Below are 18,623 nucleotides of genomic sequence, written 5' to 3' on the forward strand. Positions count from 1 at the left end.
GCTTCAGGTTGGGGGCCTGTCTCCCAAGATCTGTGAGAGTGATGGGTCGTCCTTCAGGATAGGTTTTAGATCCCTGATGATGCATTGGAGAAGTTTTAGTTGGGGGCTGAAGGTAATGGCTAGTGGCATTTCTGTTATTTTCTTTGTTGGGCCTGTCCTGTAGTAGGTGACTTCTGGGTACTCTTCTAACTCTGTCAATCTGTTTCTACACTTCAGCAGGTGGGTATTGTAGTTGTAAGAATGCTTGATAGAGATCTTGTAGGTGTTTGTCACACAACAGAACCACTAACCCGGGAACCTATCCTTGCAACAAAGCCCGTTGCCAACTGTGCCCACATATCTATTCAGGGGACACCATTATAGGGCCTAATCACATCAGTCACACTATCAGAGGCTCGTTCACCTGCACATCTACCAATGTGATATATGACACCCCATGTTTATTCGCCCCCTCCCCCCCACTATTCCTCAGACATTCTTGTCAGCTGCTGGAAATGGCCCACCTTGATTATCACTACAAAAGATTCCCCACCCCAGCCCGCTCTCCTGCTGGTTATAGCTCACCTTACCTGATCACTCTTGTTACAGTGTGTATGGTAACACCCATTGTTTCATGTTCTCTGTGTATATAAATCTCCCCACTGTATTTTCCACTGAATGCATCCGATGAAGTGAGCTGTAGCTCTCGAAAGCTTATGCTCAAATAAATTTGTTAGTCTCTAAGGTGCCACAAGTACTCCTTTTCTTGTGAAATGTTTTATTTCAAGGGGCTCCTTGAATTGATCTCAGACACTCTCTGGTACCACAGCTGTTTCTAAAAGAGGTTGTGCCATTTTAGAATAGTAATTTATAGGGGGAGGGTGAAAAGTCTCATTCTAGTCCACGCTGAAGCGAGTGTAGCATGTGTGACTTTAATACAATCAATTTTTAATATCTTATGCAAGATGGTGCACTTACAGTGAGATAAAGTGACATTTGGCTTTTGTTTTAATGAAAGAAAGAATTACATTTTTTGCCTAATTAAAAAACAAATTATTTGGACATTCTTTCCCCTTTAATATCTGTTTTGCATGAATGCTCATGATAAGTTAGGTTGCTTAAGGCTACATCAAATTTGCTCATTCAGCCAGAATATTTCCTGGCCAATTGGAGGGTTATCTCATGAATGGAGCACAATCCCACAGGACGTGACAAGGATTTGACATGACAGTTTTACAGTCATGCAACACACAGAAGCTTAAAGAAACAAAAAAGAGGAGTGATAGGCTTCACAATGAGGACCTGCTTTGTTTCTCTTTTCCCCTTCGCTCCCCAACTCCCTCCCCCAAAAAAGTCCAAAACCTAGAATTGTGAAAATATGCAAGGCGCTCTCACCTGAAAAATTGAACAATAATTCACACAAATATAGATTATATAAGCAACTTCTTTCAGGAGATGAAAACCTTCATGGTTTTTGCTTTCTGGAGTTCAAAAGAATCTTAAAAATGTGAAATTTCAAATTGTCATAGCAGGTGGGAATGGAATTGGCTTATTGCTGGGATCAATGAGTTGCTTTGCCTCCAACAGCTTAATCTCTCCTTTAAAATAGATTCTTAAATGTTGGTTTGTGGGGCTACTTGTTGGTCTGCAGAGAGCTGGCTAGTGACATGTTGCTGGCCCTTCTTGTTTCCAGCTGCTGAACTGGGCCAAGGGACGTGCTAGCCGCCCTTCCCGCAGCCCCCATTGGCCTGGAGCGGTGAACCGTGGCCAGTGGGAGCTGCGATTGGCCGAACGTGCGGACGCGGCAGGTAAACAAACCGGTCCGGCCCGCCAGGGGCTTTCCCTGATCAAGCAGCAGACCAGCTTTGAGAACCACTGCTCTAGAAGACAGCAAAAAATCCATTAGATGATTCTCCATGTAAGCAATTACTGTGATTTCCACAGGAATACTATGATTTTTAATGAGAGGGAGGTAGTCCACAAGGCAGAATCTATGATATGAATTGCACCATGAACATGCTTGAGAACTTGCTTTAAAAGATGTGTAATCTGCAGCACATTCAAAATTTATGGATGATGAATAACAATGATGGGCAAGCTTTCTGCTGTTGTGTGCTATGGTAGATATGTATGAACAATGTTTTTATACAAACTCTGTAGGAATACTACTGAGTTGGAAATTCATTAATTTACTTGAGGAGAAAGGTGGGAGGGAATAAAATTAAAAAGTTTGTTTTTTTTTTTTTACAGTGATAAATAATTCGCTTCTGTTCTCCTTGCTGTTTAGTGTGGTACATGTTAAAAAAACCGAAACAGCAGGGATCAGGACTCATTAAATAATCATCAGTTCTTGTTGAATAGAAGAAATTTTCTTTTAGAATGTTAAAGGAATTTTCTGCCTATTAATATGTTCCTAAAATATGAACTGATTATTTCTTGTTAATTTTTAGATGTAAACAAATATATTTCTGTGTTTTTGTTTTCACAATGGCTTAGCAATCAAAAAAATTCATTCAGTAAGCCAGCTGTTGCTACATGTTTTCTGCTTTGATTCTGCCTTTTTTTAATTCAAAAAATGCCAAGAATGATGGCCTAGAGTAGAGGCTTTTAGCAATAGCCTGTGGCTTGCATTTCTCATACTGTCATGTAACTTGAAGTGAACCTCTATCATTCCTTATTGTTCTCATATTAGTTCAGTTACTTGGGTGTTTATTGGATAGTTTGTTTCTGCCAATATAAGGAAAACCAAAATCTTAGTTGTTTAGGTGATTTTATTTCCCTTAAAGCAGAATTTATTGGCTTAAGATTCTCAGCTTCACCTCTTCTTTAGCAGCTGGAACTAGCTTTTGCCTGAAGTGAAATTTCTGCTTTTATCCTAGGGTCTTTATTTACCTTAATGCAGCTAAGATCTCACTCTAAAGCGTCATCCAATCAGTCTTTTCCAGTGACATGTGATCTCACACATTTCCTCCTGTCATAAATATAAAGGGAAGGGTAAACCCCTTTGAAATCCCTCCTGGCCAGGGGAAAGCTCCTCTCACCTGTAAAGGGTTAAGAAGCTAAAGGTAACCTCGCTGGCACCTGACCAAAATGACCAATGAGGAGACAAGATACTTTCAAAAGCTGGGAGGAGGGAGAGAAACAAAGGGTCTGTGTCTGTCTGTAGTCGTCTTGGCCAGGGACAGAACAGGAATGGAGTCTTAGAACTTTTAGTAAGTAATCTAGCTAGGTATGTGTTAGATTATGATTTCTTTAATTGGCTGAGAAAAGAATTGTGCTGAATAGAATAACTATTTCTGTCTGTGTATCTTTTTTGTAACTTAAGGTTTTGCCTAGAGGGGTTCTCTATGCTTTTGAATCTAATTACCCTGTAAGATATCTACCATCCTGATTTTACAGGGGGGATTTCTTTATTTCTATTTACTCCTATTTTTTATTAAAAGTCTTCTTGTAAAACACTGAATGCTTTTTCATTGTTCTCAGATCCAAGGGTTTGGGTCTGTGGTCACCTATGCAAATTGGTGAGGCTTTTTATCCAACATTTCCCAGGAAAGGGGGGGGGTGCAAGTGTTGGGAGGATTGTTCATTGTTCTTAAGATCCAAGGGTCTGGGTCTGTAGTCACCTAGGCAAATTGGTGAGGTTTTTTACCAAACCTTGTCCAGGAAGTGGGGTGCAAGGTTTTGGGAAGTATTTTGGGGGGAAGGACGTGTCCAAACAGCTCTTCCCCAGTAACCAGTATTAGTTTGGTGGTGGTAGCGGCCAGTCCAAGGATAACGGGGGTAATATTTTGTACCTTGGGGAAGTTTTGACCTAAGCTGGTAAAGATAAGCTTAGGAGGTTTTTCATGCAGGTCCCCACATCTGTACCCTAGAGTTCAGAGTGGGGGAGGAACCTTGACACCTCCTTAGTTCCTGCCCTGAATGTAGGCCTTACAAAAGTAGTAGACTGAAAGGAAGTCTGTATGTTAACAAGCAATTTCAACCTCATCCTTTATTACAATGAAGACTAGCTTTTGTCCTAGTCTCTTAATCTCCTGTGCAAACTAGTCCCTTGTACTCTGCTTCCTAATTCCACTAGGCAGGGAAGGGTGAAATTATAGTGGCATGGATGGGCCATCAGAGTGTGTGTGAATGTAATGTGGAAGGGGATGGGAAGCCAGAAGAAGATAGGGGAGTAGATGATGAGGTTCCCAGGACTGGTTTCAGAGTAACAGCCGTGTTAGTCTGTATTCGCAAAAAGAAAAGGAGTACTTGTGGCACCTTAGAGACTAACCAATTTATTTGAGCATAAGCTTTAGTGAGCTGTAGCTCACGAAAGCTTATGCTCAAATAAATTGGTTAGTCTCTAAGGTGCCACAAGTACTCCTTTTCTTGTTCCCAGGACTGTGGGACAGGAGGATAATTCCAGCTCTTTAGCTTTTGTGCACACTTGAATAAAAGGTGGGTTTTAAAGTGTTTTAAAAACTCTAGCATAGACAGTGCAAAGTGTATTTTAGTGTGTGATCTGGCAGAGGTGAGGAAAAATTCTTAGGGTTGAACAGTTTTTGCTTGCAGTTCCTGCTTTGGTCACTCTCGGGCACTGTGGCAGCTGTAGGCAGACAAGGTTGTCTCTTTATTGCCCCTTGCTGTCTGCTTGCATATTTTACCTTTCACTCACTGCTATAGGGCATGAGGAGGGAAATTGCCAATGTCAGATGTCTCACCTGCCTGTTGCCATTACTTCAAAAATAGTGGCATCCATGAGTATCTTTCTGGAGTGAGGAGAGACCGATGTAGAGTTGAATGAGATCACTGAGTACAGGGGGTGGATGGTGAATAATAGTATGGGGGATGGAGAGATAGTAATGGGGAGAGGGAGTAAACATGATGGGGAGATCTGGAAGTGGAGAAGGAACTGAGGGAGAAAAGGGAAGGTAAGAGAAAATACTGACACTAAAAATCAGTGAAGGGAAGAAGTGGGCTGAATCAGAAAAGGACAAATCCTTTGATAAGAGATTTGATTTGATAAGAGATGGAAAAATAGAAAAGCAATTGAAAAGCAGACATTTTAAGAAAGTGAAAAGACCAAGATACAAACAATAGTGAAGGGCAGGTAGATAAAATGGAAAGTAAAATGAGGGAGCCATATGTTATATGTTCCTGGAAATCTAGTTTTGACAGCAATTTTAATCTGTGACTAAATCATGGCTGTGTTTTTAAAAAAGGAAAACAATTCTGCCCTTTGGCTGTGAAAGAGGTGACCCTATCCCTTCTCCTGGACCCTAGTGTCTATAGGTACTATATATCACCCTTACCTACTTTTTGTAAAGCTTGATTTATATATTACCTTTGAGTCTCCTGGCGGGGGAAAAGAAGGGGTCTTGTCATATGACATACCTTTCCAAGTGAAAGCACAGAATGCATAAGAGAGACTAGAAATGAATGGGGAGAAATTTGAGACTTCAACCAGGAATTTTGTCAGCGAAAAGTTCCCAGACTTGATTGCTCATATCTGAAAGTCATATAAAGAAGCCATACAACTTGGTAGCTATGGGCAAGGTCAATTCAGCCCCTCATCCTTCCAAGGGAGATAAATTGGTTAGCTGTGGTAGTTCACTGCTTGTGGAAGCTCTGGATGAAACCTTAAAAATGAGGTCCTCTCTGTCCTATGTGGAGCTCTTTTGGGGGTGTAACTTCTGGCCCGATGGTATCTTGAGGAGGAGGCATAAGTCGACACTGCTTTCACTGGGGGCAGTTGAATCAAAGGTTCTCCCAAGTGTTGAGAAGCTGCTGCTGCCACGACTGCCAGCACAGTTGCCAATTTTCACGCAGTAAACAAACACCCCAACTTTCACAATAAGCCAAAAATCAAGCTCATCCCATTTCAAAACAAACCAATCCCTAAGAACCCCAACACTCTATGTGACTAGATCCCCCTGGCGTGCAGTCTGGGACTATGGTGGGCCTGCTGTGAACCCCTGACTCTCTCCCTCCCTAGCCCCTGCTTGCCAGGAGCAGATTTAAAAAAAAAAAAAAAGCAACAAGCCAAACAAGCTACAAGCCAAAAACTAGCCAACAAGCAACTCACAAGCCAGGTAAGCCAAAAACAAGCCCAATTTCTGCTTTTCCCCCCCACGGGTTTGGCATGTCTGTCTGCCAGCTGTACTTCAGCCGCCAGGTGATTTGTTCGTCGTTTCCACCCCCCCAGTTGCCTCTTAGGTCCGGTTTATGGTAACTGTAAGCTGGTGGGCTCCCTCACTACTAGTGCATCCCAGCTTCAGAATTTCCGATCCTTTTTTTAGGGATGGGTTAATTTCTTAAAATCAAAAGTCTTATGTAAATTAAACAGATAAACCGGATTCTGTTTCCTGCAGGTCTCTCTCTAACTGAGCTGCTGTTTGACCTTTTAGCTTTCAGGTTACCTGCTCCCTGGCCTCAAACTCATCATCTGGGAGGCAGATAACTAGACAACTCCCTTAAAGGACCAGCTGACTCTATGACACTACTATACAGTAATAGTATCAGTAGCAGCTAGGAGCTGTCTATTATTTGCTATTGCCATTTCCACAATTAAGAAAAAAAAATTCTTTGTATTTTGTGGTTATTTTGTAAATATCTGGATTGAAATTTTTATGGTCCCATTGAAAGGACCTTTTGCTGTGTTGCCAGTATCTTGTGTTGTAAAGGTTGTGTGAGTACCAATAAAGGAAATCAATCCCATCACCTGGGATGCAGATAATTAGGCACAGGTGGGGCTAAACCCAACTCCCTTGTGTGGTGGGATGACTCTTTGACAGTAACCATAGAGGTCTTGGCTAGCGCATGATTGCTATGCTGGCAAGGGTGCTTGTACTGAGGAGGAGGGAGGGAGGAGGGGATAGAGGGTGTTTGTGTGACACTGAGAATACGGTGCATGTGTTGGAGTGGAGAGCAGAGGGAATGGTGGGCACAGGCAACAGAGTAATTGAAGGAACATATTAAGTACCAACGCAGATCAAACCACTGGTCTGTCCTATTGTGTGTGTATATTTTTAAAAGCCTGTTAGGTTTGTGTGGTAGTCAGGTTTCATTTTTATTAACTTAAACCTGAAAAACCTAATTATCTAGAGAAATGCCTGCTGAAGGATGCTGGATTTTATTAGTATTTGAGAATGGTGCGAATGTGAGACTAGTGGAAATGAATGCATAAAGCTATAATTCCTGTGATGCATGGACACTGAGATATAGGTGTCCTCTCTCTCGCTCTTCAGGAGGAACCACGGTCTTTCATTTTTCTCTTCTTTTTTTGAATTGTGGTAGTGCTCAAAGATCCTTACTAAATTAAAGTCTCTTTGTGAGAGGCACAGTACAAATACACAGGACGGACACAATTCTTGACCTGAAGAACAGTATCAGACTACTTGACACATCAGATATCCACCAGATGTGGAAAAACCTGAAAGATAATCAGTATTTATTTAGGCAAACTCTGAGTTTGCCATGAGTTCTTGGGAAGAACCTTGGAGAGCCCTGGTGAGTGCTCTTGGGCTAGTGGAGGGAGTGTTAAAGAGTGAGAGAGCTTCTCTTCTCTTCTCTTCTCTTCTCTTCTCTTCTCTTCTCTTCTCTTCTCTTCTCATCACTGATATTTAAAAAATTCTTACTCTAGGTGCCGTTGCTGTCAGTTTGGTAAACCATCTGCTCTAAATGCAGGGCTTCCCATTGACAATTGGCAAGGAAGCATGCTGCTGGCTATAGTGCTGATTCACCATAGTTGGGGGACTAGCGGAAAAGTTCAGGCAATGGCAATTTCAGGAAGAGGACTTCAAAAGAAAACACACCTAGGACCCCTAGGAAGTGAAGTTTAGTGCACCAATGGTGCAGTCAGTGGAACAGCTGGGTGAAAACAGGCAAGGAAGCCCCCCCGATATCTGTGCATGTCCTTTAGTCCATGGATGGATGTCTACAGGGATCCTTTGGCCAATCCCTTTCTCCCTGCTTCCCCCGTGCATAGGTGGGATACATAGGCCATATTGTGGGAGGCTTGAAGCAATGGACGGGTGCGTGGAGAAGATTCTGTTCTCGCCAACATCCATGCAGCAACCCCTGTACAACTATTTTACTCTGGTTAGGTGAAGTGATGAAAGATTTGGCTCTATATGTATCCTTTGTACTTTATGCAACCACAACTCTGTAAACATTGTATAGAAAAAGAAAGAAAGCATGTATTAAATTAACCAAATTGTGCTGGAACACACATCACCTTATTCTGCCCAAATAACATTTGGAAATAATTGTTTGCGATGGTTGTGACAAATTGACATGAGGCTGTGACTCATGCTCCTTACTGCCAATAAAATTGAACAGCTTCCCTATAGAGAAGAAGAGGTGCTAGTTAATAAACTCATTCTAATTTTATGTTTAGTAGGACAAGATAACTTCAGGCATATACTGTGTGGTATCTCTACAAAAATATATGTGTGTTCAATTTTTCAAGGGGATGGCATTCCCTGTGGATATGTTGGATAATTACAGTCATGAAGACTTGGAGAGTTCTGCAGAAGACTACATGTCTGATCTTCGATGTGGGGATCCGGAGAATCCAGAGTTCTTGTCTCTTGTCAGCAACATCAAAGTAAGAATCAAGAAATAAATCAGTGCAGATTTTCCTCTTTATTTGCAATTGAACTTAGAGTAAAAATGCAGATAAATCCAGTCTGTCTCTACTGTGTAAAAATAACTATTTAAATAAGTATTATATTTTCTATATGTTCCTATCCTCTTTAAACTATATTTTTATTGTACTTTGGAACACCAAAAAACACATTGTTTTGTACCAAGTGGGATCTGTGTGTCAGCCGCTCAGATTGTTGGATGATGAATTTAAGTATATTGAACAATTCTCTTTCATTTTAAATCTCAACTGGTGAGTCAGACAAACTCTTTGCTAGAATTAGTCACAGAAACGCACATGCATAAGTTATGCTAGCAGTTACTGCATCTAATTGGTCATATATGCCTCAGTTTTGCAAAGTGGTCTGCCTGGGTGGACCTTTAATCCCATAGGCCATCCCACTGACATCCAAAATGGTGTCTGTTGGATGATTTGTCGTAAAACTTTCCTTGTTGCCATCACAGCAGCTGTACTGGTGGAGGTACTAATAGAGACCGGATGCTGGAATTTCATAATCTGACCCACTTTATCGCTTAGCCTGTCTCTGTGATGTAGTAGTCAAAATCGGGCCTGCCTATGCAGGCACTCCCACTTGCTAGTATCTGTGGTAACAATGGTGTGAAATTTTAACTAAAGAGTCAAGAGTAAGCAAGGCCAGTGGGACTCTAAGTGGGAGTAGGGGTCCTCACTTGCAGATCCCTTTCCAGGAACAGAGTTTTAGGCACTTTTCTCTAATTATGGTAAGTGCCGTGTGCGTTTTAAAAAAAAAAAAAAAAATTCTGAGCCATAGCATACCATAAGCTTTAAACTGTTTTATAAGCAAGCAAATCTTTCTCATAGTCTGAACGCCTAGTCATTTGTTCACGTCACAATCAGTGCTAATATATATATATTCTCAAATATCTTCATTAAATATTAGAAATACTTGAATTTAAATAACTTTAAAATCCTTTTGATGAAGATATTGTACTTTCTAAAACAGGTGGTCCCAGTTTTCATATGCAGGTGCCTTAATGCCACATTCTGGTGCTCAATTGAGCATTTGGACGCTGAAGTGCCTATTTTAGCACCAAAACGTGGGACATGTTCCCCTGTTTTAAAGGTGACCTGGCCTGCAAGGGAAGACAATTCGGGTCTGTGTATCAGGCATGTCAAGTCTTTTCTTTCCTGTTTCCTGGAAGTCTTTGTTAGAAGAGTCTACAAAATGTATTTGAGGCTTTCTTAGCCCTTAATTGAGGACGAGATGTTGAATCTTTAATAAAGACAGCTTGTCGTCCAGTTCATACAGCTTTTGGGTCGAATAGATATGAATAGAACTAAAAATGGCTTCCCCTCTCAGTAGAGATTCACTTCCTTGGGGTCAGATCATAATGTTAGAGTGAGCTTTGTTCAGTGCAAAGCCTAATGGTGGGGAGAAAAGAGGAACATAGGGGCTATATGTCAGCTTTGCATTCCACTGTTCCCTGGCACAAGTTACAGCAGCCAGAGATCACCCCATCATGCTCCTGAACAGAGGCAGTGAACGGTGTTAACCAGTGGAATCTCCAGCTGGTCACTTACAGTATGTCTGTGCTGCAAAATAAATAAAATAAAATAAATATATATTTATATATGGTGGGAGAGAGTCTCAGAGCCCGGGCCTACAGACTCAGGCTCACAGAGCTCATGCTATGGTGCTAAAAACAGCAGTGTAGATATTGCCGCTCAGGCTCTGAAAACCATCCACCTCCCCCAGGTTTCAGAGCCTAATATCCAGCCTGAGCAGCAACATCTACATTGCCGTTTTTAGCGCCATAGTGTGAGCCCAAGTCTATAGACCCAGGCTCTAAGACTCGCTGCTGCGGGTTGATTGAATTTTGCAGTGTCATGTACCCTGAGGCCAAATTTAAGGCTGGCCTATTAAAATTGAGCAAATGGCCCAGTGTATCTGATGTCATAAACTTAATAGTTCCTCAGTCATAGATAGAATCATCCAGGAAAAATAGGATAGACAAAATGTGAATTCCTTTGTTTGTTTTTGTTTTAACAGAGGAAAAACTTTTTAACCCTCCTCCCTCCGACATGCACACACCTTAGAGGTCATCTTTATAAAGAAGATCTGTATTATAAAGAGGCAAAACAGGGCCAAACTCCAGTGGTGGGGGTGTTTTTTTGTTTTTGCAGGTCACCTTTATGCACCCAAGTTTGAAAACTGGGTTTGCTTGTCCTCTTTAGCATGCTCTGTATATTTTACTAATGCTATATTAGCAAGAGTCCATTGAACCATTCTAAACTCTTGTTTCAGATTCCTATTAGCTTGTCAACTATAGGCTTCGTTCCTCTTTACGGTGGAGATCAGACACACAAAGTTCTTGCTTTATTTGCACCTGAGGACTCGCTCACAGGTTTCATTTTAAAATTCTAATCTAAATGTTGTAGCATTTTGTGGCAAATACATGTAACCAATCCTTTACTCATTCCATGCTACCTTGCGATAACAAATTACCTTTTTCAGCTTGAATGCAGTGTCCATTATCTCCACTTTCATATTATTGTTAATTTCTGTTGTAGATTCTTATCCACATCTCAATAAGTGTGAAATTACTGTACCAATCGGAGCGGAACCAGCTAGATTAATTTGGAAAGTGTGTAACAAAATGAAAGACAGTGCCTTCCTGATTTAATGTGCATAATAATTAAATGCACCATGTACTTTCTCTTGAATTTTCTCCTCTCTGGCTTCTTTGATACCCAGCCATCCTCCCCAGTCCATCTAAAATGAGGCTACTAAATTTATCTTCCTCTTCTGTCAAGCAGGAATTGAGTCTCTCCACTGATGTGCCTACCTCTTCAGGCACCCTTTAGTCTACCACATCAAGTTCAGGCTCATTATATTTGCCTGCAAGACCCTACGTTGCTCAGCTGCAGCTGACATCTCTTATTGCATTTACCTTCCAGTCCTCCACTGTGCCACTCTCAATGCTATGCTTGTCTCCTTCTCCCAACTCTGTCTCTGAATTTGCCCATGCCACCCCAAGTATAGAATGCCTCCCTCATGCTGATCACCATCCTGCCACCCTCTCCACATTCATCTCCCTTGTTGAGATTCAGTTTTTCTGTGATGCCCACAATTAAAACAAAATTTTTAAAAAATAACTCCTCTGGGTCCCGAGCATATCCCGTCTCTTCGCTTACTGTCCTTTTAAATGATCATCTCTTCAGAGCAGGGAGTGTCTCGTTTTGTGGCTGTACAGCACTGAGCACATTGTTTGCACTAAAGAAAATAACTGCATTAATGTGCTTCTTACTACAGCTTATTTAAGATGTCTCTATAACTTGGTAACTATAGTTGTAAAACTAATAACTTTAGTGAATATCTTAAATTTCAAAATGTCAAGACCACTAACTTTTTTCCCCATCTTTTAACTTTCAAGCCGTAGCCCTGTATCTTGCTGACCAATGGTGGGCCGTCAATGATATTGTGAGAACATCTATCCCTTCTAGAGAAGGACTTCAGCAGGTAAAGAGCTCCAGCATTTATATCTGAACAGTTTTTAATCTTGTAAGGACAACTTTATATAGATTTAATGGGGATAGTTAATGATCTGATGTGTTGTACATTTTGATTTGATTTGGAAATGAACCTGATGGTGCAAATAAATAGGTGGGCCATCTCGCGTAGTGGAAGCATCAGCAGAGATCGAGGAGCTGGGGCTCTTTTCACGTATTAGTTTTCCATTTAGCTGCCGTCTTCAAAACAACATTGCTCTTGTGCAGCACTCTCATGTGAAAGATACTTTGCCACTAATGGTTTAAGGGCTACCGTCTGAGACTCCTGCTGTCTGGGCCCCTGGCAATAAGGTACATCATGGGAGTTGTGCATTGTACTACTGGAGAAGCTTGCTGGCCTCGCCCCCCCCCCCCTTTAAGTTTGTTAATTGTTAGAGTATCTTTCTGAGGGAAAAGGTTGGGGATGAGTTAAGTGAAATACAGGGATGGTAGCCAGGAAATCCAGATAAAGGACATGCCCTACTGTCTATTATCATTAAGGCTATGTTTTAGTCATGGGTACTTTTACTAAAAGTCATGGACAGGTCATGGGCAGAGGCGTGGCCAGACAGCTCTGCATGCCGGCTCCGCCCAGAGAGCTGGCTTCGCAGCTCCCATTGGCTGGGAACTGCGGCCAATGGTAGCTACAGGGTTGGCACCTACAGGTGGAGGCAGTGTGCAGAGCTGTCTGGCTGTGCCTTTGACTAGGAGCTGAGGGTGTTGCCACTTCTTGGGAGCCCCCCCACCAAGGTAAGTGCTGCCCAGAGCCCTCACCCCCTCCTGCTCTGCAACTCCCAGCCCTGAGCCCCCTCCCACAGCTAAACTCCTGCTACTGCTGGGGGCAATGGCTGCTGCGACTGGCCCAGGGGCTGCCTGAGCTGCTCAGTCGGCCCCTGGGTCAGCTGTACCGGGAGCTGCAGAAGTCCCGGAGATCCCAGAAAGTCATGGAATCCGTGACCTCTCTGAGAAACTCGCAGCCTTAATTATCATTCATCATCAAGCTTGTATAACTTTTGTTAAACCATAGCTAAAGCCTGTGTCTTCTGAAGCACATTAGACTCTAATTTTGCAGCAGGGAGTCCAGAATATTTCAGCATTGCCACACAAGCCTCTTCCTCTTTGCTGCCCCCATGTTCAGTAGAATCAATGCAGCGTTGTTGTTTAATTTATTTTTTATATTTAAACTGATTTTATGTGATGCAGCTCCCCCGACTACACAATCTCTTTCAGTGTGAAGCATAATTGAAATGTGTGTGGAGAAATGAGGGAAGCTTGGTTAGGGTGCCTGAGACTTTTGGCATGGGGGAAGAGGGGATGTGTCTCTTCTTTTGGGGCAGGATGATGGTGACTCTGGATTTTCAGTGTAAAGGGGGGTTGAATTCCTTGTTTCCCGTCACAGAAAATCTTGATGATAGCTAGTTCTGCCACACTGCACCACATCCCAAAATCTGCCAATGTTACACTCCAAGACCAGAGACAGTTTTAAAACTGGAGTTTCATTAAGCTTGGTATATAAAAAAAAACAAACGAACAAAAACTGTGTGCATACACCCCATTGCAGTCATTTTAGACTATACACAACTTAGCTCTGGTTGCAGCAGCAATCTCCTTTGATCCCTTGAGCAGCAGACCTTCAATCCTTAATGGGACAGGGACCAAGTAAATCTAACCCTGACATTCCCTTATGAAAACTGTACTCAGCCTTCTCTTCCCCGCCTCCCCCACCCCCGAATAAATGTAATGTCATCCCAACATTTCTATTAACAAAATTTAAAATACAGTTCATCCATTTGACTTATTAGAAGTCATGCACAAGATCATAACAGTCATTTTCAAGTGATTCTTTGAGTCATTCCTCTGTCACAAGTTCTGGTACTGATGGTGGAGGCTTCTGTATCTTTCTTCAGTTTATTTCACATTAAACAGAAAATGTTTGCAGCAATTTTAGTTCCACTATCCAACTGAATAGTCAGTTCTGAACACCTTAAATCCTGAACGATGCGCATACCTTATGAAATAACAGTTCTTAAATGATCAATGGTATAACTATGTAACTCCAAGTTTTTCTTTGAGTGATGGTCCCTATGTGTGTTCCTCATGTGGGATATGCATGCATACTCTGTGCCTGAGTCTGGAATTTTTTTGCAAGCCGTATCTGTTGGCCTACATGTGTGCCATTTCTCTCCCCATGCTCCAAGCCCAGGGCATAAAATGTGGGGTGATCCGATGCCTCTCCAGTTCCTTCTTACCACCTCATGTTCTGAGTCAGAATCTTCAGTATTCCTCAGCGCCTTTTTTTGTTTCTGCGTCATTGCGATAAGATATTGTATATAGTTATTTTAGTAGTCTTTATACTATAGTCTACATAGTGTAGTTGGATTGTATTTTTCCCCATTTTCTTCCCTTCGGGTGACTTTTTCCCCCTCAAGAAGTCGGGGATTACGCCCACAGCCCAGGGGTTCAAAAACTGTTTCCTGCCATCTTTTTCGGCGAGCGGTAAACATCTACACTGCCTCACTGCTCGCAGTTCTGCCAAGTGCAGGGTCTGCCTCTCTCTTTGCCCCAGAACTTATGAGGGTCTGGAACTGAGACTCAGAAAAGATCTCATGGAGAAGGAGATCTGGCCCAGGAACCACCCTCTGTTCATCACTCTCATCAAGTGTTTGGTTTGAGCATGAGCTCACGGACAAAAGCTAAGGGTGCTAAGCCTAAGGAGAAGGCTTCACATGAGCAAAGGGTACTCTCATAGACATAAGGACAAGCCATCGCCATCTTCATCTACAACTGCCCCAAAGAGAGAGGATCCTTCCCCAACTCCATCAAAGTTGGGAGAGCCAGTGTGCACAGGCACTAAGAACTTAGGCCTCAGTAAATATTCTTGACAGGAGAAGGAGGCGTGCAAGTTTATGTATCTCAGGGGTAGGCAACCTGTGGCACACATGCCAAAGGTGGCACACATGCCAAAGGTGGCACACAGGCTGATTTTCAGTGGCACTCACACTGCCCGGGTCCTGGCCACTGGTCCTGGGTGCTCTGCTGCTGGCCTGGGGTACTGGCCCCCCGCCAGCTGGGGTTCTGTCCACCAGGCCCGCTCAGCCCGCTGTCGGCCCTGCGTCCTGGCCACCAGTCCCAGGAGCTCCGTTGCTGGTCTGGGGTACTGGCTGCTGGCCCCCTGCCAGCCGGGGTTCCATCCGCCGGCCCCGCTCAGCACACTGCTGGCCCTGGGTCCTGGTCACCGGTCTGGGGAGTTCTGCTGCTGGCCTGGGGTCCTGGCTGCCGGCCTGGGGCTCTGCAGCTGCCTCCAGCTGTGGCCCACTGGCCCCAGCCTGGGGTAATGAGGGATGCAGACAGGAGCAAGAGGGGGTGCAGCTCAGCACCCCCACCTTAAAAATTGTTCCAGCGCCACTGTGCTAGGATATTTTTAAGTCCTGCTTACATCACTATCATGCCATGTGGAACAGCGCACTGCATTTGACGTTAAGATTAGAGTGTACATGCAAGAACTGGAATCAGAATTTGACAGATTTCAAGCCATTTGGCCCAATGCTTTTTCTAATTAAACCTGAAAAGTTCAACGAAAGCGACTTGGATTTGTTTGTATTTCAGTGGATGGGTGTCGAAGATTTCGAAATGCAGCTCATTCAATTAAAAAGCTCAGAATTGCGGCCATCAAAGTTTGGAGATCTGCGGAGTGCACTTGAAGTTACCAAGAGAGATCATGGGGCTTCTATTCTGACCTGCTGGACATCCCTGCCAGTGAAATTTAACTGTTAGAAGAAAATTGTGTTTGCAGTGCTTTCAGCATTTTGATCCACATACCTGTGTGAACAGGTATTTTCACACATGAAATCTGTCCTCTGTCCCTCTCGGAGCCAGTTAACAACTAATCACTCAGAATCCTGTGTGCAGCTTCAAGTATTCAAATACATGCCAAACATTGGAAAACTCAGAAAGGAAAAGCAAGGATCACACTGAACTGTTAAAAAGAACAAGGAGTAGTTGTGGCACCTTAGAGACAAAACAAATTTATCCTTAGTCTCTAAGGTGCCACAAGTACTCCTCGTTCTTTTTGCTGATACAGACTAACACAATGTCACTAAACTGATAAGATCTGCATTTTAATTTAATTTTAAATGAAGCTTCTTAAACATTTTAAAAACCTTATTTACTTTACATACAACAATAGTTTTGTTATATATTATCGACTTCTAGAAAGAGACTTTCTAAAAACGTTAAAATGTATTACTGGCATGCGGAACCTTAAATTAGAGTGAATAAATGAAGACTCGGCATACCACTTCTGAAAGGCTGCTGACCCCTGATATATCTGATGGTGAAGGCTTGGGATAAACAGCTACCGGTGCTCCCATCCACTTCTAAAGCCGATATGATACCGGTAGCGATGTGGCCCTGGTGGGAGCTGACCACCCTTGTGACCAGGGAAGCTCGAGTTCTGAAGGCTCTGCCAATGGACTTTCCTCGTACCCCAGGGCAATCAGAAACCTACGTCTCTCCAGAGACATCTTTGCTCTTCCCTATCCACATTTTTCCTTCCTATCAGGACTGTCTCTATTCCGGGACATTCATATACTAAGGAAGAGACTACCCCAATGAGGCAAAGTGTTCTCCTATCCCATCTTTCAGCCTTGAGGTGCACCCATTGGTACTGTCAGTTATGACAGATACAAGGAATCAGTCTTTATCTTCAAATGAATCTGAGACCCCACAGGAGTCTCTGCAGCACTGGGCAGAGGTGGCACAAGATAGGAGTTCCAGAAGATTGGGGTTCTGGCCTCCCACCAGATCTGACTGGTCAAGAGAATGGTGGTACCCTATGCCATTGGGTTCTCCTTTGCCAATTGATCCATCCTACTGGCTATATTGGGGAGCATCGGAGTCCTACCCTAGACATCCAGGATCAGCATAGGAGTCCTATTTGTCATCGCTCAGACACCCAGAACTGGTCCTATTGGAATGTTCGGAAGGGGAAGGTGAGCCAGATCCACAGAGTCCAATGGTACTGGGAGCAATCTCATCATCTCCACCAGACCACTTGAAACAGTATCAAGAGCTCATGCAGAGCTATAGATTTAGCTTGAGGAAGTCCAGGAGCCTCAGCATAGTTTACAAGACATTCTGCAGCTTTCTGGTCCCAGTTGAGTGGCCCTCCCCAACAAGGCCATCATGGACTGGCAGAGATGATTTGGCACACTCCTGTTTCTTGTGCCCCTACCACTCAGAGGGCCGAGAAGCGTTACTTTGTTCTGTCCAAGGGGGGAGAGGTGTGTTTTTTTTCCCTTCACCCACAGCCTAACTCTTTAGTGCGGGAGGTTGCAGATCAGTCCAAGCAACAGCACCCAAAGGCTACTTCCTCTAAGGTACACAAGCTACTCAACCTTCTAGGGAGAAAGGTCTTCTCTTCCATTTCTCTCTGGTTCAGGATCTCAAATTATTAGGCCAGCTTAGTCAAATAAGATTTTACTACAGATTTCTGAAGGAGATTCTCAAATCTTGTCCACCATTGGTGAAGTTCGCACCTCAGTGGAATATCAGTTATGTTCCGTCATCTCTCACTAACCTGCCCCTCCTTGGAGTCTCGGACCATATGCTCTATGGCCCATCTGTCCTTGAAGGTGGCCTTTCTAATAACCATAATGTCAGCCAGAAGAGTCGGTGAGCTGAGCGTGTTCGTGGTGGACCTACCATATACTGCCTTCTATAAAGAAAAGGTCTCTCGCTTAGGTGGATTAACTTCACTAACAGGGGAGTTCTCTCCCATCGAATTAGAGCGTCTTCATTAAAGTTCTACAGTGGAGCAGCTGTGCCGATGCAGCATTTTAAGTGTGGACTTGCCCTTAGTCCTTGATTCTTGGTACCACCGTCTCTCTCTTTTGACACTGGTGCCTCTAGTAAGAATTTTATCTGCTGAGTATCCACTGGTATTTCAGATTTAATCTGCTATAAATTACCCAGCAATTTGTCTTTTCAAAACGATGATATAGTTTTATAGGTTACTTTCAAGATATTTATCTGGCAAAATGATCCTTTTGGTAATGTGTTTAGTATTTCCTTTATGTCCAAATCTTCAGGCCACTGAGCAGCAGCATATGGCTCAAATATTGCTATTAAACTTTCAGTATCTGGGCTTGCATGAGCCCAACATGTTACATTAGTGATTACATCCCTTCTCCCCATTTTAGCCATCTACAGATTGTCTGAACTGTTTCTGATGAAGTTCACAAGAGCTTCCACTTTTGCCATGCCAACATGAGACAATTCCCATGTCATATGTTAATGAGGCTGGTGTCTCACTAACTGCAGGGGAACTGCAGCACTGGCATTTGATTGTCTCCTTAATAACATTGTAGCCCCTGATCAAGTTCTCCAATTTATGTGGACTGACCAGCACAGGAACAGTCAAGATGTCATCATCTTTGCTTAATTGGAAGTGGAGTCCATCCTTTGTAAGGGATTTGAGTTCCATTGG

At 43.1% G+C, this 18,623-nt stretch overlaps 1 protein-coding gene across 10 annotated transcripts in view; it reads left to right on the plus strand.

Moving 5' to 3' along the window:
* Positions 1–18,623, plus strand: part of FAM169A (family with sequence similarity 169 member A) — a 66,860-nt gene that overhangs the window by 15,984 nt on the left and 32,253 nt on the right. For 4 of the 10 annotated variants that reach the window (XM_073344252.2, XM_073344248.2, XM_073344251.2 and 1 more), the window contains exons 2-4: positions 8,432–8,569; positions 10,893–10,992; positions 12,022–12,107. In XM_073344252.2, the coding sequence (XP_073200353.1) occupies positions 8,435–8,569; positions 10,893–10,992; positions 12,022–12,107 (321 nt within the window). In that variant the 5' untranslated portion in view covers positions 8,432–8,434. Of the gene's footprint in view, positions 1–1,672; positions 1,788–1,830; positions 1,898–8,410; positions 8,570–10,892; positions 10,993–12,021; positions 12,108–18,623 lie in introns of those variants that run through there. The other 6 variants (XM_073344245.2, XM_073344244.2, XM_073344246.2 and 3 more) reach the window with 4 other exon arrangements.

Source organism: Lepidochelys kempii, chromosome 5 (genome assembly GCF_965140285.1).
Source record: "Lepidochelys kempii isolate rLepKem1 chromosome 5, rLepKem1.hap1, whole genome shotgun sequence".
In the NCBI taxonomy this organism is placed as follows: domain Eukaryota; kingdom Metazoa; phylum Chordata; order Testudines; family Cheloniidae; genus Lepidochelys; species Lepidochelys kempii.